The following is a 26,307-nucleotide window of genomic DNA, read 5'->3' on the forward strand; positions in this document are numbered from 1 at the left end:
AATTTAGTTCTTCTAATTAAAAGAGTTAATTTGTTGATTTAAAGACACCTGGTTTGGTTAGCCTCATTCGGGGATTAATAGAGGGTACAATTTGGTTGGGGCTTTCTTTAATTTGGAAAGTTTTAAATATGTTAGGTGATCCGAGGAGCGACGGGATTGAATTAACAGTGCGTTTCTCCCACCACAATCAGAATCGTATATTTTGATTGGGGGGCTTTGAATGGAACGGTCTGTCGTAACATATATAATATATATGTATAACAAACATTTTTGAAACAGAAAAAGATCATAGACTAAAACAAAAACAAAACGAAACAAAACAGTACAGTCCAGCCTGAACCGACCCTGAATGCTGGACGCCGAATACAAACTCGACCCGAACCCGACACGTAGTCGGGTTTGGGTCGGGAGGCAGGCTTTAGTACATTTTGCACTGCAGCAACGTGCTTGGAAACACCATCACCTGCAGGTTCCCCTCCAAGCCACACACCATCTGTATTGCCGTTCTTTTACTGTCACTGGGTCAAAATCCTGGAACTCCCTCCCTCACAGCACTGTGGTGTACCTACACAACATGAACTGCAATGGTTCAAGAAGGCTGCTCACCACTACCTTCTCAAAGGCAATTAGGGATGGACAATAAATACACACCTTGCTAATGACCCTCAGTCCCATGAACAAATAACAAAGTCAGTTTACAATCTTAAGTGTAGCTTGCAGTCAGGAGCAGTAAGGTTATTTTGCTATCAAGTGAGTGCACCTAGATAGGGAGATGAGTTGGAGAAGATTTATAGTAAATGAATTGCTATTCAGGTCTGTGTTCAGAGAGAAAATGTATGGTGTCTATGCTGTTTTACATATGAAGTATAGAAAAAGATGTAGCTCACTTTGTTAAAATGCGTATCATATGTAAATAAGCCAGTGTCTTAACTCGGTAAGTGGTTATCCAATTCATCATTGTAAATATGGAGAATTCATGTGGTGGTAGTACAAAGTAAGAATGACTGTTACAACTCCAGACTCTCACTACAGATGACCTAGATATTTTACAGTGTTATGGCCAGGTGAGGAGGAAGTCTCAGGCTCCTCTTTGCCCCTTCTTATTTGACCGCAACAGGGTTTATTCCTTTTAAACAGTGGTTGTGCTTACCACCTCTGAGTGTTTTACCATTATTGTGTTTGCGAAAGAACCAGACACGTTTCCTTGAGTTTAAACAAGAGGTAAGTTTATTATACTTAACACTCTAACCTGATTTAAAAATCCTAAAAATACGCTACACATGCACATGAGAATCGCTCTCTCACACACACACGCATACAAATAGATTACAGAAGGGAAAATAGATTTGGTGGTTGGATTAAAGTCCTGAATAAATGGATCTTAAATACAGTCTGTAAAGTGGGTGATCCAGTAGTCCTCAGCTGTAGCTGTATTCTTGAAGTTCTTGGTTGGTCAAAGTGTATTTTGACTGGCTTGCTTTGCTCAGGGTTTTCCTGAAGGCAGAATCTGTAGTTGGTTCTCTTCCTCTGGTTGCTGGCTATAGCGGTCTGTAGGCTTGGAGAATCCCCCAGTCGCTGACGGTTTTCAGAGAGAGAGAGGAGCAGCAGCTTTCTCAGCTGCTGTCCACTCGGTTACTGTTTGTCTGCTTGTCTATGTAACAAATAGTACTGAAGACCTGTACTCCAGAACTTGCCACGCCCCTAGCCAAGCTGCTCCAGTACAGCTACAACACTGGCATCTGCCCGGCAATGTGGAAAATTGCCCAGGTATGTCCTGTACACAAAAAGCAGGACAAATCCAACCCGGCCAACTACCGCACCATTAGCCTACTCTCAATCATCAGTAAAGTGATGGAAGGTGTCATCAACAGTGCCATCAAGCGGCACTTGCTTAGCAACAACCTGCTCAGTGATGCTCAGTTTGGGTTCCGCCAGGGCCACTCAGCTCCTGACCTCATTACAGCCTTGGTTCAAACATGGACAAAAGAGCTGAACTCAACAGGTGAGGTGAGAGTGACTGCCCTTGACATCATGGCAGCATTTGACCGAGTATGGCATCAAGGAGCCCTAGCAAAACTGAGGTCAATGGGAATCAGGGGGAAAACCCTCCGCTGGCTGGAGTCATACCTAGCGCAAAGGAAGATGGTTGTGGTTGTTGGAGGTCAATCATCTGAGCTCCAGGACATCACTGCAAGAGTACCTCAGGGTAGTGTCCTAGGCCCAACCATCTTCAGCTGCTTCATCAATGACCTTCCTTCAATCATAAGGTCAGAAGTGGGGATGTTCGCTGATGATTGCACAATGTTCAGCACCATTCGCAACTCCTCAGATATTGAAGCAGTCTGTGTAGAAATGCAGCAAGACCTGGACAATATCCAGGCTTGCGCTGATAAGTGGCAAGTAACATTCGCGCCATACAAGTGCCAGGCAATGACCATCTCCAACAAAAGAGAATCAAACCATCTCCCCTTGACATTCAACAGCATTACCATCACTGAATCCCCCACTATCAACATCCTTGGGGCTACCATTGACCAAAAACTGAACTGGAGTAGCCATATAAATACCGTGGCTACAAGAGCAGGTCAGAGGCTAGGAATCCTGAGGCGAGTAACTCACCTCCTGACTCCCCAAAGCGTGTCCACAATCTACAAGGCACAAGTCAGGAGTGTGATGGAATACTCTCCACTTGCCTGGATGGGTGCAGCTCCAACAACACTCAAGAAGCTCGACACCATCCAGGACAAAGCAGCCCGTTTGATTGGCACCCCATCTACAAACATTTACTCCCTCCACCTCCGACGCACAGTGGCAGCAGTGTGTACCATCTACAAGATGCACTGCAGCAATGCACCAAGGCTCCTTCGACAGCACCTGCAAGTTCCCCTCCAAGTCACACACCACCCTGACTTGGAACTATATCGCCGTTCCTTCACTGTCGCTGGGTCAAAATCCTGGAACTCCCTTCCTAACAGCACTGTGGGTGTACCTACCCCACATGGACTGCAGCGGTTCAAGAAGGCAGCTCACCACCACCTTCTCAAGGGCAATTAGGGATGGGCAATAAATGCTGGCCTGGCCAGCGACGCCCACATTCCGTGAATGAATAAAAAAAAAAAATTCCAGTTTCTTCAGGAGATGAACAGACAGTTACATGATTCTCTTACTCCCCTTTGTTTTTAAAGAGGTCCAATGTCTAAAACCCCAAACTTCTCTCAGGTGGGGTTGGCAGTGTTTACTCCCTGGAGGGATGTATCCATTTATGAATGCGTAGAGATGGTGTGGAATGTCCCACTAACGAGGGTGATCTGGCTAATCTACTCAGTTAGCCAAAGCATTGTTCTGGCTGCAATAAAAAGAAGAAATGCTGGAACCACTCAGCAGGTCTGGCAGCATCTGTGGAAAGAGAAGCAGAGTTAACGTTTCGGGTCAGTGACCCTTCTTCGGAAAGGTCTGGCTGGGCTTCTTGTTAGACTTTTTGTCTCCAGTTCACTCTCCCGATATTTCAAATGTAAATTGCAGTGGCTATCAGTTTTTTTAAAAAGTTAACTTGTAGAATTTTTTCCAATAAGAATCGAAGGTAAGTTTCCAGCCAATGAAATTAATATTTCCCATTTAACATACAAGGATTTCCTGGCAACAGGAAAAAGGAGACTCCAAATGTAAGAGACGAGAGGTCCACTCATAATATAGCAGCAACTGCTAATGCTGAATCCAAATCCAAGAAAACCTCTAGTGTAATGATTCAAAAATATGACAAATGTTTCAGGCAATCAGTATACTTCATGATCAACAGGCATATCAGACATTGTTGCATGCCGTACAAACAAGGACCAGTTGCAATTTTTTTTTAAGGTATAATGCCTAGCATGTGTCACAAAACTTTAGATTTTAAGGGTTTCAAAATGGTAATAAATTTGATTTTTGAAATAATGTGAAATATATAGGCCAGCTTTACCATCATCTGTAACAGCAATGTTCTTAAGTGCAAACACAGGCGCTAAAGTGACACAAAATGGAAAATTTTACACTCAAAAATTAAAAACACATTGTGGTTTGGGCTCCCTCCCAATATTTCTGTCCTGTGCTCACAGCATGCGAAGGTATATGTCCAGGAGCAACAATTAGCTTTTTGTGATATCAGTTCCTTGACATCTGGTGGCATGCCCACCATAGAGTCGTACAGCACAGAAACAGGCCATTCGGCCCACCGCGTCCATACCGACCATAATGCCTATCTATACTAATCCCATCTGCCTGCATTAATTCCATATCCCTCTATGCCTTGCTCATTCAAGTATCTGTCCAGATACCTCTTAAATGTCGCTACTGTTCCTCAGGCAGCTCATTCCAGATCCACACCATTCTTTGTGTGAAAATTTTACCCCTTTGATCTCCTTTAAACCTCCTCTCTCTCACTTTAAATCTATGCTCTCCAGTTTTAGTCACCCCTACCATGGGAAACAGACTCTGGCTATCTACCCTATCTATGCTTCTCATAATTTTATATACCTCTATCATGTCCCCTCTCAGCCTCCTTCGCTACAGGGAAAACAGACCCAGTCTATCCAATCTCTCTTTATAACTCAAGCCCTCCAAGCAGGCAACATCCTTCTGAATCTTTTCTGCATCCTCTCTAGCTGAATCACATCTTTCCTGTAGTGCGGCGACCAGAACTGCACACAGTACTCCAAATGCGGCCTAACCAACGTCATGTGCAACTGTAAAATGACGTCCCAGCTCTTGTACTCAATGCCTCGGCCAATGAAGGCAAGCATACCATACGCCTTCTTCACCACCCTGTCTACCTGTGTTGCCACTTTCAAGGAACTATGTACTTGCACCCCAAGGTCTCTCTGCTCAAGAACACTCCCCAGGGCCCTGCCATTCACTGTACATGTCCTGCCCTGATTTAACTTCCCAAAATGCATCACTTCACACTTGTCTGCATTAAATTCCATTTGCCAATCCCTTGCCCACTTTCCCAGTTGATCTATATCCTGTTGTAACCTTAGACAACCTTCTTCACTGTTCACTATACCACCAATTTTGGTGTCATCTGCAAACTTACTAATCATGCCCCTTACATTCACATCCAATTCATCAATATATATGACAAACAACAGAGGGCCCAGCACTGATCCCTGCGGCACATCACTGGCCTCCAATCTGAAAAACAACCCTCCACTACCACCCTCTGCCTCCTATCACCAAGCCAATTTTGTATCCAATTTGCTAGCTCACTCTGGATCCCATGTGTTCGAACCTTCTGGACCAGCCGACCATGCAGGACCTTGTCAAAGGCCTTGCTAAAGTCCATGTAGACAACGTCCATCGCCCTACCCTCGTCAATCCTCTTGGTCACCTCCTCGAAAAACTCAAATCAAATTCGTGAGACATGGTCAGGCCCTGGGGATTTATCCACATTAATGCGCTTCAAAACCTCCTCCTTTGTAATGTTGATATGCTCCAGAATATCGGTGTTCCCTCCCTTGAACTCACTGGCTTCCATGACCTTCTCCACGGTAAATACGGACGAGAAATATTCATTTAAGACCTCGCCCATTTCCTGTGGCTCCACACAGATTGCCACACTGATCCTTAAGGGGACCTACTCTCTCCCTAGCTACCCTTTTACTCTTAATATACTTATAGAATCTTTTAGGATTCTCCTTTATCTTATCTGCCAGGGAAATCTCATGGCCCCTTTTTGCCCTCCTAATTTCCTTCTTAAGTGTAGTCCTACATCCCCTATACTCCGAGGCACTCGCTCGATCCTAGCTGCCTATACCTGACATATGCCTCTTTCTTTGTCTTGACGAGACCCTCAATATCCCTCGTCAATCAAGGTTCCCTAAACTTTCCAGCCTTGCCCTTCCATCCAACAGGAACATTCCGGCCCTGAACTCTTCCTATCTCACTTTTAAAAGCTTCCCATTTGCCAGACGTCCCTTTACCTGTAAACAGCCTCTCCCATTCAACTTTTGAGAGTTCCTGTCTGATTCCATTGAAATTAGCCTTCCCCCAATTTAGGACTTCAACCTGAGGACCAGTCCTATCCTTTTCCATAAATATCTTGAAGCTAATAGAGTTATGGTCACTGGTCCCAAAGTGCTCCCCCACTGACACATCAACCACCTGCCCATCCTCATTTCCTAAGAGGAGGTCGAGTGTAGCCCCTTCTCTAGTATGACTATCCACATACTGCTTCAGAAAACTATCCTGGACACACTTAACCATGTTCTCTTTGCTCCTTTTTGCCAAGTGGAAAATACCATGGCATCACATCAATTTGCATAGGCTAAAATTAGATCAGAATTGTTTACAAGGTGACTGTACAGAAGCAAACACTTACAACAATTGGATAAAATACCAATATAAAGCATGATGAACAAACCAACTTTTGTGTCTTTCACGATGTAAAGTTATATGTGGGTACTGAAAATATCAATTCAGAGTTCATACCTCCCAACAAAACCAAAACTGCATAATCAGAATTATGGACAGGTGTTTCCGCTAGGTTCTGCTGGTACTTCCAGTGCAATTTGCCCAAAATCGGCCTAACAGTGCAAAAGATTGAGGAATTTCAAGTGTAAATTACGTCCAGCAAAAATAGAGTTCCCGCAATCTTTTGCACTAGTTAAAAAATCATTGTACTAGAAGCCCACCCTGCCAGAAAATTGGCCACTTCCCCAGATCAAATTGAGAGTTTCCACGAATTGCATGCTTTAAAAATAAGCTGCTTTATTTTAGATGCATGGAAACTAAGAAGTACATTTTAAAAGCTTTTCATTTTAAAAATATATCAAGAAACTGACTATTGTATAGATAACAGAGACCATTGAGAAATATCACAGAAAATCTAATATATGTAGTATTCACAATACAATATCTTACTGATAAATAAACCCACAAGTTTCCCCTCATGTGTTGAATGAAAATATGATTGATATTTGAACCTATCACACAGGAAAAATGCATTTTGTTCCTCTATTAGGTTTCAGGCAGCTTCACTAACCACCTGAATTTCTGCTAACATAAAGAGGCAGATAATAAAGCACATGCACTTTATTTTGCAAACATACTAATAGCAAGTTTTAATTTTATTTGTAGACGAAACCCGATTGAAGCAGATTGGTGCAGCAGAAAATACTAAACTCAAATATTGTATGACACAATTTTACATCCACAGAATAGGATTGTTTAGGAGAATACAATTTGATCACTGATATACCTGCCATGCCAACAATTGGTCTGGATCAAGTTCTGCAGCCTTTTTATATGCAGTCTTTGCCTGGTCAGGCTGTTCCAACTCTGCTGCAGCAACTCCAATAAAAACCCAAGCATTGTAGTTATTCTTGTCTTGTTTCAACACAGCCTGCACAATTAGAATACAAATGTCAGAAATAACAGTTCAGAGTAGGTAGAGATTGCCTCTAATAGAAATCTGGTTGTTATTCAAACAAACATGTACACATTCTTCAGATTGGCAAAATAGAAGTACTAAAGTGAACTTTAAACTTTGCTGTTTGTTCTTCAATACGACGCAAAAGTATAGTAAATTATATAATCTAGCTATCTATCTGAAATCTGGGTGAATAGTCTTTCCCCATCAGATAAGGTGTATGACTTCAATCTCTTGTTGACTTTAGAAATCATACCTGACATGTAGTAATTACAATAGATTTCAAAATGTGTGAGGGCTCATGGTATAAATTGTCAATCTTACTCAGAGATAAGATTGGCTGGTGTGTGAAATGAAAACAATTCACACTTACAGAAGATAGAACAAACAAAGAACAGTACAGCACAGGAACAGGCCATTCGGCCCTCCAAGCCTGAGCCGATCTTGATACCTGCCTAAACTAAAACCTTCTGCACTTCCGGGGTCCGTACCCCTCTATTCCCATCCTATTCATGTATTTGTCAAGATGCCTCTTAAACGTCTCTATGGTACCTGCTTCCACCACCTCCCCCGGCAACAAGTTCCAGGCACTCACCACCCTCTGTGTAAAGAGCTTGCCTACACATCCCCTCTAAACTTTGCCCCTCTCACCTTAAACCTATGCCCCCTAGTAACTGATTCTTCCACCCTGGGAAAAAGCTTCTGACTATCCACTCTGTCCATGCCGCAAGATAATGCTTTTTCAGGCAGAAGTTAAGACAGATTATTGAGGCAGAGTAGACAATTTTACTTTGAATTAAGTTTTGCTACAATTGACTGACAAATGACCTGATGCCAATACTAGGTGTCCAAATACCCATGTATCCCATTGTCAGAAGTGATCAGAACAATGCACCAGGAAAATTAAGAAACATGACCTCCTGAATAAGGTAAAAACATCATCCAGGGTAGAAACAAGTGAGCCTGACCAGCAATTGGCCACAATAATTAGCATGAGCATCATTTCAGTCCCTCCTCCAACTAATCTCTCAACCTTTCAAAAATATTCTGCTTTTCCATTCTTCCTACTAAAGTGGATAATTTCACACTTCCCCACAGCATATTCCACCTACCACCTTCTGGCCCAATCACCTAACCAGTCTATATCCCTTTGCCTCCTCCTCACAGCTTACTTTCCCAGCTAGCTTTGTATTGTCAGCAACCTTACACTTAGTGCCCTCATCGAAGCCATTGAAGCAAATTGTAAATAGCTGAGGCCCAAGCACTGATCCTTGTGGCACTCCACTTGTTACATCCTTCCATTCTGAAAATGATCTGTTCATTTCTACTGTTTTCTGTGTTAACAAATCCTTAATTCGTGCCAACATATTACCTCCAATTCCATGAGCCATAACCTTGTGTATAAATCTTGTGTGCTGCCTTATCGAATGACTTCTGAAAATCCAACAAGACTATATCCATTGGATCCCCCTTATCTACTTTCCTACTTACAGCTTCAGGGATACCATAGCATAGTGGTTAAATTACTGGACCTAATAATCCAGAGGCCTGGATCCAAAGATTAGAGTTCAAATCCCATTTCAATATCTGTAGAATTTAAATTCAATTACTTAAATAAAATCTGGAATTAAAAAAATACTAGTACCAAATTGTTGTAAAACCCCATCTGGTTTTTCCTTTAGAGAAGGAAATTTGCCGTCCTTAGCCGGAACAGGATCAAGTGGCTGAATGACCTACTTCTTTTCCAATCTCTGATCTCCTCTAGACACACCTTCCTGTGCCCATTGCCTCATCCTCCAACACCAGCCTAATTCCTAATTTCTTGCATTGGCTGCCATTATTCAGCCTCCTTAACCCAACCTTTTGGAGCTCACTCCCTCAGTACTTCTGTCTCACCACCACCCTCAGCCCCTTCAAAGAAAGGATTACCACGCATTTGTACCTCTGCAACTAAATTTCTTGTCCCACCTCTGCTTGATGTTCTATATGCAAAAAATGCTGAAATTTCTTTAGATGGAAAAAGTGCAAAAATATGCAACAAGTGTTGTTTTTCACGAAATACCACCCTTAAAACATTATGCTGGAAAGTTGATTTCCATTCTTTTGACTCTTCATGATATACATCATAAAGAAACTGGTCACAAAATCACAGAATTGTTACAGCCCTAAAGGAGGCCATTTGGCCTGTCGTGTCGGCACCGGCTCTCCTAATGAGCATTTCAACTAGTGCCAGTCCCCCGCTTTCTCCCCATAACCCTGCACATTCTTCCTTTTCATAGAACAGACTAATTCCCTTTTGAATGCTTCAAGTGGGAGGCAGTGGCATAGTGGTAATGTCATTGGACTAGTAACCCAAAGGCCCAGGCTCATGGGTTCAAATCCCACCATGACAAATGGTGAAATTTGAATTCAATTAATCTGGAAATTTAAAAAAAAGCTAGTCGAATGGTGACCATGAAACTATTGTCGATTGTTGTAAAAACCCATCTGGTTCACTAATGCGCTTTCGGGAAGGAAATCTGCTGTCCAATCCACATGTGACTCCAGACCCACAGCAATGTGGTTGACTCTTAAAATGTGATATCGCCTGCAAATCACTCAGTTCAAGGGCAATTAGGGATGGGTAATAAATGCTGGCTTAGCCAGCGACACCCATATACCACAAACAAATAATAAATAATAATAATACTTTCATAAGTAGGAACAGTTTCTCCTTATCTACTCTGTCCAGACCCCTCATGATTTTGAGTAGCTCTAACAAATCTCCTCAGCCTTCTCTTCTCCAAGGAAAACGTCCCAACTTCTCCGATCTATCTTCATAACTGAAGTTCCTCATCTCTGGAACCATTCTCATGAATCTTTTCTGCATCCCTCTAATGCCATCACATCCTTCCTAAAGCGTGGCACCAAAAACTGGATGCAATACTCCAGCTGAGGCCGAACTAGTGTCTTATACAAGTTCAATATAACTTCCTTGCTTTTGTACACTATGCCCCTATTAACAAAGCCCAGGATACTGTATGCTTTATTAACCGTGTTCTCAACTTGTCCTGCCACCTTCAATGACCTATGCACATATACACCCAGGTCCCTCTGCTCCTGCACCCCCTTTAGAATTGTACCCTTTATTTTATATCGTCTCTCCATGTTCTTCCGACCAAAATGAATCACTTCACATTTCTCTGCATTGAATGTCATCTGCTACTCGTCTGCACATTCAACCAATCTGTCTATATCCTTCTGAAGTTCTACACTATCCTCCTCACAGTTCACAATGCTTCCAAGTTTTGTATCATCTGCAAACTTTGAAATTGTGCCCTATACACCAAGGTCTAGGTCATTAATATGCATCAGGAAAAGCAAGGATCCCAACACTGACCCCTGCGGAACTCCACTACAAGCCTTCCTCCAGCCCAAAAAACATCCATTAACCACTACTCTTTGTTAGAGTTAGTAGTTGGCAGGAAAAAAGACAGAGGCGCAAGGGGAGAGCCAACTGTGCAACAGCCCCGACAAACAAATTTCTCTGCAGCACCTGTGGAAGAGCCTGTCACTCCAGAATTGGCCTTTATAGCCACTCCAGGCGCTGCTTCACAAACCACTGACCACCTCCAGGCGCGTATCCATTGTCTCTCGAGATAAGGAGGCTCAAAAGAAAGAAAAGAAAAGAAACCACTACTCTTTGTTTCCTGTCATTCAGCCAATTCTGTATCCATGTTACTGCTGTCCCTTTTATTCCACAAGCTATAACTTTGCTCACAAGTCTGTTGTGCAGCTCTGTATCAAATGCCTTGTGGAAGTCCATATCAACTACATTGCCCTCATCAACCCCTCTCTGTTAAGTCTTCAAAAAAACTCCAGCAAGTTAAACAGGATTTTCCCTTAAAACATCCAGGCTGCCTTTCTTTAATTAACCCACATTTGTACATGTGACTATTAATTTTGTCCTGAATTATTCTTTCTATAATTTTCCCCACCACCGAAGTTAAACTGACTGGCCTATGGCTGCTGGGCTTATCTTAATTGAACAAGGGTGTGTAATTTTTGCAATTTTCCAGTCCTCTAACACCATCCTCGAGTCCAAGGAAGAACGAAAAATTATGGCCAGTGCCTCCGCAATTTGCAATCTCACTTCCCTCAGTATCCTTGGATGCATTTCATCCGGTTCTGGTGCTTTATCAACTTTAAATACAGACAGTCTATCCAATCCTTCTCATTATCAATTTTAAACCCTTCTAGTGTCTGAACTAGCATATCTTTCATCATTGCTTGGATTGCATCTTCTTCCTTAGTAAAGACAGATGCAATGTTTTCATTTAATACCTCAGCTGTGCCCTTTACCTCCATGTGCAAATCCCCTTTCGGGTCCCTAATTGGCCCCACTCCTCCTTTTACTATTTATATGTCTATAGAAAACTTTGGGACTCCCTTTTTATGTTAGCTGCCAAGTTACAGTCAAGCTTTACTTTATTGATCTGGGACAAGTGTCAGTCATTAAACATTTAAGTGTTAATCAGCATCATCAGACTATTAATGAAGACATAATGTAGACAGTACTCATCATACACGACAGTAGCCACTGACATGTACATATTGTGGAGCTTGTGGTTCATTGTCCAAGTAAAGTGTTCTTGTGTCAAAACTGACTTTTCAAATGGAGAATGTATTTCAAAGAGTTTTGACAGTATAAGACAATGGACGTGACAGATAGGTTTTGACTTAGTTTTGAGAGGCAGAGATAAAATGCCTACATAATTCTTATAAAGACTAGATAGTCAGGTTCAGCAACTATCGCCTTGTGAAAAGTGCTCGTTCATTTGTTTAAGAGAGCTGCAAGAAAATCAAAGGAAAGCAAATGTTTAATTCATGAACTGGTTCAAAGCTGTTGGTTATTTGAATTGACTTCAGCAACTGACTATTGTTGCTTATTTCTGTGAATGAATATATATGAATAAATCTGTTAACAGTCTAGTCTAAGTGTCCAGTATGATTAGCAATCATCTTAAGTAGTAATGGGGCAGGCGTTGGAAATTCTAAATGTAATTCCGAAAACAAAAAATTGGGTTTGCAGTTTACCATGGGAACATAATCCTATATTCCTATATTTGTTCAAAAGAAAGATTGTATTTACATAGCGCCTTTCATGACCTCAGGATGTCGCAAGCACTTTTCAGTCCATTAAGTACTCTTTTAGAATCGTAGGTACTGTTGCAATGTAAAAAACATTACAACAGTGACAGTACCTCAAAAGTAGTACTGCAAAGGAAGGCACCAAAAATGGGCTTTCGTACTGGGCACTTAAAATTACCTTAAAAAGCTTGAATTATAAGGAAAATCACCGCAGCCTTGATTTTGACCCCACCATTCCACCCCCCACCCATCCCTCACCAATCAGTGGAAGAGTCGGGGGTTAAAATACCAGGATCAAGCAATCAGGCCTCAACCTCACCCCATTCCAGACTGCCACAAGATTTATGGCAACAATTCAAGCACTGAATAAGGCCCCTGCTCAAAAGAGACAGGGACCCACTTAACAACAAAGAGGTGACAACTTATTTTTAACTTCAACATAGGGGTTCTCCCATCCTGTCTGCTGCCCAGCAGTAGCAACGGGGTAGGAGCAGCCAACTGGCCAGAAAAGACCCAGATAAGTTTCAAAACTCTGTCTGTTTTCAAGTTACTTCTGGGCAGGAGGATCATGATAAAGGGAGCCTTCAGCCTCTGCCCCACCTCCCAATCATGGCCCATCCTTTCAAGCTGTTATATATTGTTATACTACTATCTGTAAAGTGCTGGGAACTAATTAGCTAGGAACTAGTTGTTATGTGTAAAGGTTCCAGTGGGGCCACATTCATAGCTGCATTGCAGAATCATGTGATATGTAACAGAAAACCAGTCTGACCAGTCTTACAGCAGGCAGCGTGCTGGCTGAACAAATAAATGAAAAGCTCAAGCCTTTCCAAGTTTGAAGTGTGATTATTTCCAACATCTGGGTTGATGTAGTGAAACAGTGACAAAAGAACGTACACCAGACAGACATGCAGGAGCTGTGGACGACCACATGAATTGACAAACAGAAGGAAATGTCTCGCATATGGATCAATCTGCAGAGCTTGTGGAAAGACCAATCACTGGGAAAAGATGTACAGAACAAGACAAGAAGGTGGTAGACGAGTCACCAGAGCAACAAGGCGAATGAGTAGTGAAAGAAATCAAAATATCCATACCCTGGAAGACGACGATGGGTTTTGAGAACATGATAGACCTCTTCTTTGGCCTCCTTGTCTCGAGAGACAATGGGTAAGCGCCTGGAGGTGGTCAGTGGTTTATGGAGCAGCGCCTGGAGTGGCTATAAAGACCAATTCTTGAGTGACAGACTCTTCCACAGGTGCTGCAGAAAAATGTGTTTGTCGGGGCTATTACACAGTTGGCTCTCCCCTTGCACCTCTGTCTTTTTTCCTGCCAACTGCTAAGTCTCTTCGACTTGCGACACTTTAGCCCCGCCTTTATGGTTGCCCGCCAGCTCTGGCAATCGCTGGCAACTGACTCCCACGACTTGTGATCAATGTCACAGGACTTCATGTCGCGTTTGCGGACGTCTTTAAAGCGGAGACATGGACGGCCAGTGGGTCTGATACCAGTGACGAGCTCGCTGTACAATGTGTCTTTGGGGATCCTGCCATCTTCCATGCGGCTCACATGGCCAAGCCATCTCAAGCGCCGCTGACTCAGTACTGTGTATAAGCTGGGGATGTTGGCCGCCTCGAGGACTTCTGTGTTGGAGATATGGTCCTGCCACCTGATGCCAAGTATTCTCCGGAGGCAGCGAAGATGGAATGAATTGAGACGTCGCTCTTGGCTGACATACGTTGTCCAGGCCTCACTGCCATAGAGCAAGGTACTGAGGACACAGGCTTGATACACTCGGACTTTTGTGTTCCGTGTCAGTGTGCCATTTTACCACACTCTCTTGGCCAGTCTGGACATAGCAGTGGAAGCCTTTCCCATGCGCTTGTTGATTTCTGCATCGAGAGACAGGTTACTGGTGATAGTTGAGCCTAGGTAGGTGAACTCTTGAAGCACTTCCAGAGCGTGGTCGCCGATATTGATGGATGGAGCATTTCTGACGTCCTGTCCCATGATGTTCATTTTCTTGAGGCTGATGGTTAGGCCAAATTCATTGCAGACAGCCGCAAATCTGTCAATGAGACTCTGCAGACACTCTTCAGTGTGAGATGTTAAAGCAGCATCGTCAGCAAAGAGGAGTTCCCTGATGAGGACTTTCCATACTTTGGACTTCGCTCTTAGACGGGCAAGGTTGAACAACCTGCCACCTGATCTTGTGTGGAGGAAAATTACTTCTTCTGAAGACTTGAACGCATGTGAGAGCAGCAGGGAGAAAAAAATCCCAAACAGTGTGGGTGCAAGAACACAGCCCTGTTTCACGCCACTCAGGATAGGAAAGGGGTCTGATGAGATGCTGCTATGCTGAATTGTGCCTTTCATATTGTCATGGAATGAGGTGATGATACTTAGTAGCTTTGGTGGGCATCCGATCTTTTCGAATAGTCTGAAGAGACCACGTCTGCTGACGAGGTCAAAGGCTTTGGTGAGATCAATGAAAGCAATGTAGAGGGGCATCTGTTGTTCGCGGCATTTCTCTTGTATCTGACGAAGGGAGATCAGCATGTCAATGGTCGATCTCTCTGCACGAGAGCCACACTGTGCCTCAGGATAGACGCGCTCGGCTAGCTTCTGGAGCCTGTTTAAAGCGACTCGAGCAAAGACTTTCCCCACTATGCTGAGCAGGGAGATTCCATGGTAGTTGTTGCAGTCACCGCGGTCACCTTTGTTTTTATAGAGGGTGATGATATTGGCATCGCGTAGGTCCTGAGGTACTGCTCCCTCGTCCCAGCACAGGCATAGCAGTCCATGTAGTGCTGAGAGTATAGCAGGCTTGGCACTCTTGATTATTTCAGGGGTAATACTGTCCTTCCCAGGGGCTTTTCCGCTGGCTAGAGAATCAATGGCATCACTGAGTTCCAATTTTGTAGGCTGTACGTCCAGCTCATCCATGACTGGTAGAGGCTGGGCTGCATTGAGGGCAGTCTCAGTGACAACATTCTCCCTGGAGTACAGTTCTAGGTAGTGCTCAACCCAGCGGTTCATTTGCTTGCGTTGGTCAGTGATTGTGTCCCGATTTAGATTTGAGGGGGGCGATCTTCTTGATGGTTGGCCCAAAAGCTCTCTGAATGCCATCATATATTCCTCTGATGTTTCCGGTGTCTGAGGCCAGCTGAATATGACTGCATAGGTGTTGTCAGTAGTCATTTGCGCAGCGCCTGGCTGTTCTTTGTGCAGTGCTTCTGGCTGCTTTAAGTGCTTTGGATGTTAACTCGCTGGGGGCTTTCTTGTAGCTCAACAGTGCAATGCGCTTAGCGGCTATGACAGGTTCCAGCTCTTCAAAATGAGATTGAAACCAGTCTGCATTCCTCTTCGCACGTTTGCCATAGGTGGTCAAAGCTGACTCATAGATGGCGTCTCTGATGTGGGCCCACTTGGTCTCAGCAACCCCTGTGGGAGTGTTTTGAAGGGCTTTTACAAGTGAATTTAGAAATTTTTGTAACAGCTGTGGATGAGAAATTCTGCTCGTGTTGATGCGCGGATGGCCCTTCTGCTTGGAGTGATGCAGCTTCTCTGGTTTGAGTCTAACCTTGTTGCACACCAGGGAGTGGTCGGTGTCGCAGTCCGCACTGTGGAAGCTGCGTGTGATTTGGACACTGTTTAAGGAGGCTCGCTTTGTGACGATGAGGTCCAGCTGGTGCCAACGACACGATCTTGGGTGCCCCCATGAAACCTGGTGACAGGGTTTAGTGTGAAAGAACGAGTTGGTGATGCAGAGGTTATGATAGGTACATAACTCAAGCAGTCTCTGCCCATTTTCATTCATCCTTCCAACACCATAGCGCTCAAGGCAGGAGGGCCATGAGTCATGGTCGGCCCCAACCCTGGCATTAAAGTCCCCCAGCAGGAACAGGTGTTCGGTGTTGGGGATGCTACTAATGATATTATGGAGTTCCTCGTAGAACTGGTCTTTAGCTTCAGGTAGGGAGCAGAGTGTTGGAGCATAGATGCTGAGTAGGTGTACTGGACCAGAGGTGGTGAGCAGTCGGATGGACAGTATGCGTTCCGAGCCATTTGAGAGAGGCTCTATCATGCTGAGCAAGGAGTTTCTGATGGCGAAGCCCACTCCATGCTGTCTTGGTTCTTCAGGATCCCTACCCTGCCAGAAGGTGTAGTCTTGCTCGGTTAGAGATCCACTCACAGGGAGGCATGTCTCCTGAAGTGCTGCAATGTCTACATTGAGTCTACTGAGCTCGTTGTTAATGATGGTGGTCTTCCGAGAATCGTTGATTTGTGTAAGATCTTCCGACAGGCCAGGACACATAGTTCTGACGTTCCAGCTTTCAAAGTGAAGGGCTGGTACCTTCTTTCCTTTTTTCGAGCTGTTTGGTGCGGTGTTGCAGTCCACTTTTGGGGCAATGACCATGAGCTCCAAGCACCCATTGAAGCAGGTGGACTGTGGCGGGCGGTAGCTGTCCAGTGAGGTGCGATGACCTCTCCCACCGACAAAGGCAACCCGTGGCTCCCAATCTCTACGCCAATTGTGCTGGACTTATAACCCATAACTGCTGCCTTCCGTGTTGTTTCGGTCGCTGTGAGGCGACTATGGAGTGACCTCTCCATGGCGCATGCCTGGGCGAAAGTATGGAAGTTGAGAGTTGCCCAAGCGTCAAAACCCCCCTCTCGGCCTTTCTGGTGGGGTCCAAAGGAGTGCAGAGCACGACATTTGGCACCGGTATGGCTGCAGGAACTGCCGGAAACATACCAAAGGTGACACATGACCGCCTACGGGGTTCCGCTCCGGATTTTCTGTTAGGGTTTACTCCCTTAGCCTTGGTCTGTCCGAGACGTCCACAAGGCAGTGGGGTTGTTAGGGCCCCTACACAGGGGTAGGAGGATGCCGGTGGGAGGAGGGGGTGCGAAGGAGAGGGGTGGTGGGAAGGGGGTGCGAGGGGGAGCGTGCAGGGGAAGTGGGTTTAGGGGGAAGATGGTACGAGGGGGGAGCTGGGAAGGGGTTGAGAGGGGGGAGGGGGTGGGGATGAGCTGGGAGAGTGGAGCTGGGATGGGGAAGGGGGGGAAAGGGGGTGCAGGTAATAAACCATTTCATCAGTTCCCACCATCGACGCTGGGAAAGGTCATCCGCGTCCTCCGGGAGGACGCGGATGAGCTTTCCCGGCGTTGTTGGTGGGAACTGATGAAATGATAGACCTAGGAACCATACAACTGCACAAAATGTCAGGATGTGACAGTTCCCAGAGAAAAGAAATTCTCACAACCATTCAGATCAGGAAGAGGGTGAGAAACAAGCCCACGACGATAGATCTGAAGTTGAAGATTGATACTGGAGTGCAGAGCAACATCATCCCACTCAGACTATACCAGAAGATCTTTCCTGAAAATTTGGATGAAAATGGTTTCAAAGCACCTTTCCTGGATAACCAAACAATGTTTTGCTAACAGCATACGGGGGAAACTGAGATTCGACAGCTAGGAGCAACCCAAAGGGACAGAGGGACACACCAAAGGAAAAGATGTTAACTGTATGTTCTATATCACTGAAGCAGATGGTCCTGTTATCCTACGGTGCAGCAGTTGCAAAGAGCTGCAGGTTCTCTCAGTAAACCATGAGGTGAAGGAGGCGACACGGAGGGCTGAAGATAGTACACCCATTGAAAAGCACCCTCCGATCAGAAGCAAAGAAGAACTGGTACAAATGTACCCAGTGTTTTGATGAGACGGTTGGATGCTTTGAAGATTTTGAGTATCACATCACAATTGACCCAGCGATGAAACTAGTGATTCATCCCCCACGTAAAGTACCAGTAGAACTAAAAGGAAAGCTTGAAAGAGAGCTCTAAGAAATGGAAGAAAAGAAGGTGATTGCCAGAGTCACAGAGCCTACAGGTTGGGTAAATTCTATCGTGGTGAGAAAGAAGCCAAATGGACAGTTAAGAATTTGTTTAGATCCCAAAGATCTTAACCAAGCAATAAAGAAGGATCACTACCCTATTCCCACACTGGAAGAAATCACACCAGCACTGGCAGAGGCAAAAGTTTTCAGCAAGCTTGATGCTAGAAATGGCTACTGGAATGTGAAGCTAGATGCAGAATCTTCAATGTTGAAAATTTTCAACACACCCTTTGGACGGTACAAATTCCTGCGTCTACGTTTTGGCCTCAAAGCGAGCCAGGATGTGTTCCAACAAAAAGTAGACGAGACATACAGGGGATGCAAAGGAGCAGTCAGCATAGCTGATGATATCCAGATATATGATGTCGATGGAAAAGATCATGACAACCATCTACATGAAGCCATGGAGAGAACCAGGAAAGCTGGGATTAAGCTAAACGCAGACAAATGCATTGTGAAAGTGACAGAATGCCAGTTCTTCGGAATGGTGTGCACATCTGACAGAGTCAAGCTGAGTCCTGAAAGAATCTCAACCATCTGTGAGATGGAAGCCCGATGAGAGCGAGTTGAGAAGTTTCCTTGGTTTGATACAATACATGAGCTCCTTTATTCCGCACGTCGGAACATACAGCAAACCTGCGGGAGCTGATGAAAGATGATGTAGAGTACCAGCGCTCAGTCACATGACAGAAGTTCCAACAAACTCAAAAAGGTAGTATGCAAGAAGACAAGTCTGTTATACTACGACAGAAAGAAACCTGTCACTCTGCAAGTAGATGCTTCCACAAAAGGACTGGGAACAGCCCTGGTGCAAGAGAGAAAGGCAACAGCATTTGCATCCAAAGCTCTAACATCAGTTGAGACAAGATATGCAACATAGAAAGAGAACTTTTGGCAGTCATGTATGGATGTGAGAAGTTCCACACATATCCCTGTGGGAGAAAGTTCACAGTGGAGAGTGATCATCATCCACTGGAGCAAATCTACAAAAAAAATCTATGCAAAGCACCAGCAAGACTGCAGAGGTTACTCTTGAGGCTTCAGAGTTATGATTTCACACTGAAATATAAGCCAGGAAAAGAAATGGTGCTGACAGACACCCTACCTCAGTTGTCAGCACAAGGGAAACCTGAGATAGAAGATCTAGGTGTAAAGATTTATCACCCCCCACTGAAACTTAGCCAAATTAGAGATCAGACCAGCAAAGACGAGGAGTTACAGATGCTATTTCAGCAAGTGATCCAGGGATGGCGTGATAAGATACAGCACACGCAGCCAGCAATACGGCAGTACTGGTCTATCAGAGATAACATTTCACGAGAAGATGGTGTTCTGCTAGCCAGATCCAGAATAACCATACCTAAAACAATGCAGGAAGAACTTCTCCAGAAGATACACTAAGGCCATATGGGAATGGAGAAGTGCAAGTTCAGAGCCAGATCAGCTGTGTGCTGGAATAGGCATATACAAAGATATTGAAAATATGCTCTCTACATGCAATGTATGCCAGAAGAGCAAAAAGAGATGATAGCTACTGAAGTACCACCCAGACCATGGCATACTGTAGGAGTCGATTTATTTACACATAATCAAGAATGGTATCTCATAGTCACAGACTACTACTCAAAGTTTCCTTTAATCCAGAAGGTGAAAGACTTGAGAGCCCACAACAATCATCTCTGCAGTAGGAGTTCTGTTTGCTGGGCAAGAGATTCCTGAAAGGTTAATATGTGACAATGGCACCCAATTAACATCCAGAGAATTTAAGGAATTCGCTGACCAGCATGGGTGCAACACCATCACCACACTACCCACGGGAACACGGATTTATAGAAAAGACACATCCAGATGGCCAAAAGAACACTTGTGAAATGCCAAGAGACGAATGAAGACCCAAACCTGGCCTTACTGTCACTCCAATCCACACCTCTCAAGGCTGAGATTAAATCACCTACGGAGCTGTTGAATGGAAGAAAATATAAGACCACTTTGCCAAGCAAAATACTTCCTTCAAGTGACCAGGAGGAAGTGAGACAACTGAAGCACAGGTAAGAGGAGAGCGACACTTCAACAAGTATGCTCAATCCCTACCCAAGCTGTTGAATGGATCATGTACATGTACAGTTTGTCCCATCATGAAAACCTGGAGCCCAGCAAATGTTGGTGAAGCTGAGACTCCAAGGTCATATATCATTGAAACCTAAACCGGTAACCAAATGAGAAGGAACAGAATCCATATTTGACCTACACCTGAGCTGGAACAACAGAAAAGACCATCAACACCGGAAACCGGATGTAATCTTGATAAGGATACATTTAACTTTACTAAAGCACATTACTAGAATGACCTTAGCATTTAGACATTTGTACAATATCAAATGCTAAAATGTCAAACATAAGCAATATTAAACTAGAAATTAACCATTTCAGACAAAAGTATTGTCCTATAATACCTTGCAATGTTTCAGTGCCTCTTTAAATTCTTTATTTCTTATAGCCTCCCTTGCATTTTTCAATGTGGCCTTAACTTCTTTATTGGACATTTTCCTATAAAATAGGGAAGAAAAATTATCACACATAGGTTTTACAACAGGTACCACATTTCAATTTTAGGGGTAAATTTTATGACATGACTATTTGGGGATAGTGAGCAATTAAAGGAAGTTAGTATTGATGGTGTGGGAGAAAGAGTTACATCAACCAGTGCAAACTGGATGTCAAAGTGGAAATGACTCTGAACTCATCAACGTTTCAGTGTAATACTGAGAGCGCGCTGACTGCTTTCCTGACTCAGTATATCAAATAGGCCAAAGAAGTGGCTCTTTTCTAGACTTGATTCTTGAGTTGACAAGTTACTGCTCAGTGAGTAGAAGTAGCTTGAAAATAGTGCCCATTATAAAATAACTAAGTCTGATTTGGGGAGCAGCACTGGCATAGAACCATACCTTAGTACACAATTTTAGGTGGACAAACCTTAAGGTTATGTGCCCTTAGATTTGGGTTGGGAGGAAACTCAAAAGTAAACAAGACATTCTTACAATAAATGGATATCCTTCAAAAACATTAAATGAGACATAAAGACAAATACATATCAAAGTACAACAAAAGTAAACTAAACATTAAGTGCTTTGTAATGATTCAGCCTCTGATTCATAGAATCACAGAATAGTTACAGCACAGAAGGTCATACAACCCATCAAGCTCATGCCGGCTCTGTGCAAGAGCAATTTAGTTAGTCCCTCTCCCGCTCGCCTGCAAATTTTTTCCCAATTAGGTGCTTATCCAATTCCCTTTTGAAAGCCATGACTGAATTGGCCTTCACCACCCTTTCAGGCAGTGCATTCCAGATCATAACCACTGGCTGCATAAAAAGTTTTTCATGTCACCTTGCCAATCACCTTAAATCTGCGTCCTCTAGTTCTTGACTCTTCCACCAATGGGAACAGTTTCTCTATCTAGGCTCTCAATGATAAATGAGTTAAGGCTCTACTCTGGGATTTCATTACATAAACTAAGTTGATACTTCAGTGTAGTACTGAGGGAATGCTGCATTGTGAGAAGTGCCATTTTTCAGCAAGGACAATAAGCCGAGGTCCAGATGAGCATAAAAGATCCCATGGTATATTCAGCTCATCTGCTGTCTGTGGGGCCTCGCCATGTGCAAATTATTTGGTGTATACAACTACACAAGTGTTCTAATTTCAAAAAGTAATTCATCGATTGGAAAATGGTTTGGTGCCCTTTGTTTGCTTATCTTTCAGCTTTCTGTTGAGAGAGAATCACTTCTAAAACATTTTGTCTTTTCTCTCTGCAAATGCTGATTGATCTAGTCTGTTTCCAGCATTTTCTATTGGCATTTTCTACACTTGCTGTTTCCTTTCCTGTTTTACTTGTATCACTACATAAGATCTGTTTGAGTAGGTATTTTGACATCAGTGAATAGAGTTTCCAGGAAGGCAGAAAGGACTAAAAATCAATCAATGCCTGGGACAAATTAACTAGACCTGAAGATACTTCCAAGATAAGAGAGACTTGTGATGCACTTTGGCGTTGATGGTTCAATGAACTCTGGAAGATTCTGACTTATTGGAAACAGGAAAATGTAGTTCCCTTGTTCAAGATGGGCAACAGACTCATTAACCGCATCCTCAATAATCTAACAGTCTCGTAGAATCTTTAATCAGGAAAAAAAAATTGTATAACCATCTAATAAATTACAGACAAGACTGCTTTAGGAGGGGGTGAGAGTTTGACTGACTATTCTCAGACTTTGAAGAAACATCACAAACTTACTCCATGAGTCAATATTATGCAGCATAACTCAAACTCTGAAGTCTTTAAAAAAAACTTAATACTTTAGAAAGCCTGGAGAAGTATAGAAAGTGCAAGGGTGAAGTAAAAAAGGAAATTAGGAAAGCAAAGTGAGGACATGAAAAATTATTGGTAAGTAAAATCAAGGAAAACCCAAGGATGTTTTATCAGTACATTAAGAGCAAGAGGATAACTAAGGAAAGGATCGGGCTTTTCAGAGATGTACAAGGTAACTTATGCGTGGATGCAGATGTGGGCACGGTTCTTAATGAGTTTTTTGTCACTGTCTTCACAAAGGAGAGGGATGATGCAGACATTCTAGTAAAAGAAGAGGAGTGTGAAATATTAGATACGATAAGTATAATGAGAAAGGAAGTACTAGAGGGTCTGAAAGCCTTGGAAGTGGAGAAATCACCAGGGCCGGATGGATTGTATCCCAGGCTGTTAAAGGAAACTAGGGAGGAAATAGCAGATGCTCTGAGGATCATCATCAAATCCTCACCAGATACAGGTGAGCTGCCAGAGGGTTGGAGGTCTGCAAACGTTATACCATTATTTTAAAAGAGTGTGAGGGATAGGCCAAATAATTATAGGCCCATCTGTCTGATCTCGGTGGTGGGCAAATTATTAGAATCTATTGAGATATAGGATAAACTGTCACTCAGAAAAGTATGGATTAATCAAGGATAGTCTGCATGGATTTGTTATGGGAAGGTCAGGTCTTACTAACTTAACAGAATTTTTTGAGCAAGTAACAAAGAGGATTGATGAGGGTAGTGCAGTGGATGTGGTCTACATGGATTTTAGTGAGGCATTTGACAAGGTCCCACTTGGCAGACTGGTCAGAAAAATAAAAGCCCATGGGATACAGGGGAATGTGGCAGGTTGGATCTAAAATTGGCTCAGTGACAGGAAACAAAGGTAATGGTCGACGGATGTTTTTGCGAATGGAAGGCGGTTTCCAGTGATGCTCCACAGGGCTGTGTTGGGTCTCTTGCTGTTTGTAGTATATATTAATGATTTGGACTTAAATGTGGGAGGCATTATTGGGAAATTTGCAGATGACACAAAAATTGACCATGTGGTTGATACTGAAGAGGATAGCTGTAGACTCCAGAATGATATCAACGGTTTGGTTGCATGGGCGGAAAAGGTGCAAATTTAATCCGGAGAAGTGTGAGGTAATGCATTTGGGGAGGGTAGACAAAGCAAGGAAATACACAATAAACGGGAGGATATTGAGAGGGGTAGAAGAAGTGAGAGACCTTGGAGTGCATGTCCACAGGTCCCTGAAGGCGGTAGGACAGGTTGATAGAGTGGTGAAGAAGGCATATGGAATGCTTTCCTTTATTGGCAGAGATACAGAATACAAAAGCAGGGATGGAATTCTGGAACTGTATAAAATTCTGGTTAGGCCACAGCTGGAGTATTTTGCATAGTTCTGGTCACCACATTACAGGAAGAACATAATTGCTCTGGAGAGAGTACAGAGAAGATTTACAAGAAGGTTGCCAGGGTGTGAAAGTTGCAGCTATGAGGAAAGATTGGATAGGCTAGTTCTGATGAAAGGTCACGGACCTGAAACATTTACTCTGCTTCTCTCTCCACAGATGTTGCCTGACCTGCTGAGTATTTCCAGCATTTTGTTTTTATTTCAGATTTCCAACATCTGCAGTATTTTATTTATTTTATTTTGATTTAGAGATACAGCACTGAAACAGGCCCTTCGGCCCACTGAGTCTGTGCCGACCAACAACCACCCATTTATACTAATCCTACATTAATCCCATATTCCCTACCACATCCCCACCTTCCCTCAATTCTCCTACCATCTACCTATACTAGGGGCAATTTACAATGGCCAATTCACTGATCAACCTGCAAGTCTTTGGCTGTGGGAGGAAACCGGAGCACCCGGCGAAAACCCACGCGGTCACAGGGAGAACTTGCAAACTCCGCACAGGCTCGAACCCGGGTCCCTGGAGCTGTGAGGCTGCGGTGCTAACCACTGCGCCGCAGATTTCTTTTATTATATTGGATAGGCTAGGGTTGTTTTCCTTAGAACAGAGGAGACTAAGGGGCGACTTAATTGAGGTGTACAAAATTATGAAGCGCTTCGATGGAGTAGACATAAAGGACCTGTTTGCCCTAGCAGAGAGGTCAATTACCAAGGGGCACAGATTTAAGGTGATTGGTAGAAGGATTAGAGGGAACATGAGGAAAAACTTTTTCATCCAGAGGGTGGCAAGTGTCTGCCCAGATCGGTGGTGGAGGCAGAAACCCTCAACTCATTTAAAAGGTACCTGGACCTGCACCTGAAGTGCTATAACCTGCAAGGCTACAGACCAGGTGCTGGAAGATGGGATTAGAGTGGGCAGCTCACTTTTTTTCAGCCGGCGTAGACACGATGGGCTGAATGACCTTATTATGTGCTGGAACTTTTCTAGGGTTCTATGGTTCTAAAGTACCATGACAGACTTATTTACAAGCTAATGTCAACAGATGCCCCTCTACATTGCTTTCATTGATCTCACCAAAGCCTTTGACCTCATCAGCAGACGTGGTCTCTTCAGACTACTAGAAAAGATTGGATGCCCACCAAAGCTACTAAGTATCATCACCTCATTCCATGATAATATGAAAGGCACAATTCAACATGGTGGCTCCTCATCAGAGCCCTTTCCTATCCTGAGTGGCGTGAAACAGGGCTGTGTTCTCGCACCCACACTTTTTGGGATTTTCTTCTCCCTGCTGCTTGCACATGCGTTCAAGTCCTCTGAAGAAGGAATTTTCCTCCACACAAGATCAGGGGGCAGGTTGTTCAACCTTGCCCGTCTAAGAGCGAAGTCCAAAGTACGGAAAGTCCTCATCAGAGAACTCCTCTTTGCTGACGATGCTGCTTTAACATCTCACACTGAAGAGTGCCTGCAGAGTCTCATCGACAGGTTTGCGGCTGCCTGCAATGAATTTGGCCTAACCATCAGCCTCAAGAAAACGAACATCATGGGGCAGGACGTCAGAAATGCTCCATCCATCAATATTGGCGACCACGCTCTGGAAGTGCTTCAAGAGTTCACCTACCTAGGCTCAACTATCACCAGTAACTTGTCTCTAGATGCAGAAATCAACAAGCACATGGGAAAGGCTTCAACTGCTATGTCCAGACTGGCCAAGAGAGTGTGGGAAAATGGCGCACCTTCACGGAACACAAAAGTCCGAGTGTATCAGGCCTGTGTCCTCAGTACCTTGCTCTATGGCAGCGAGGCCTGGACAATGGATGTCAGCCAAGAGCGGCGTCTCAATTCATTCCAACTTCGCTGCCTCCGGAGAATACTTGGCATCAGGTGGCAGCACCGTATCTCCAACACAGAAGTCCTTGAGGCAGCCAACATCCCCAGCTTATACACACTACTACTGAGTCAGCGGCGCTTAAGATGGCTTGGCCATGTGAGTCGCATGGAAGATGGCAGGATCCCCAAAGACACATTGTACAGCGAGCTCGCCACTGGTATCAGACCCACCGGCCGTCCATGTCTCCGCTTTAAAGACGTCCGCA

At 43.9% G+C, this 26,307-nt stretch overlaps 1 protein-coding gene across 1 annotated transcript in view; it reads right to left on the minus strand.

The window, feature by feature from the left end:
• skic3 (SKI3 subunit of superkiller complex) overlaps positions 1–26,307 on the minus strand; it is a 146,721-nt gene that overhangs the window by 119,266 nt on the left and 1,148 nt on the right. The window contains exons 2-3 of the mRNA XM_068029718.1: positions 20,894–20,987; positions 7,235–7,378 (exon numbers count right to left, since the gene is read on the minus strand). Of these exons, the coding sequence (XP_067885819.1) occupies positions 7,235–7,378; positions 20,894–20,983 (234 nt within the window). The 5' untranslated portion in view covers positions 20,984–20,987. The remainder of the gene's footprint in view (positions 1–7,234; positions 7,379–20,893; positions 20,988–26,307) is intronic.

Source organism: Heterodontus francisci, chromosome 4 (genome assembly GCF_036365525.1).
Source record: "Heterodontus francisci isolate sHetFra1 chromosome 4, sHetFra1.hap1, whole genome shotgun sequence".
Lineage (NCBI taxonomy): Eukaryota > Metazoa > Chordata > Chondrichthyes > Heterodontiformes > Heterodontidae > Heterodontus > Heterodontus francisci.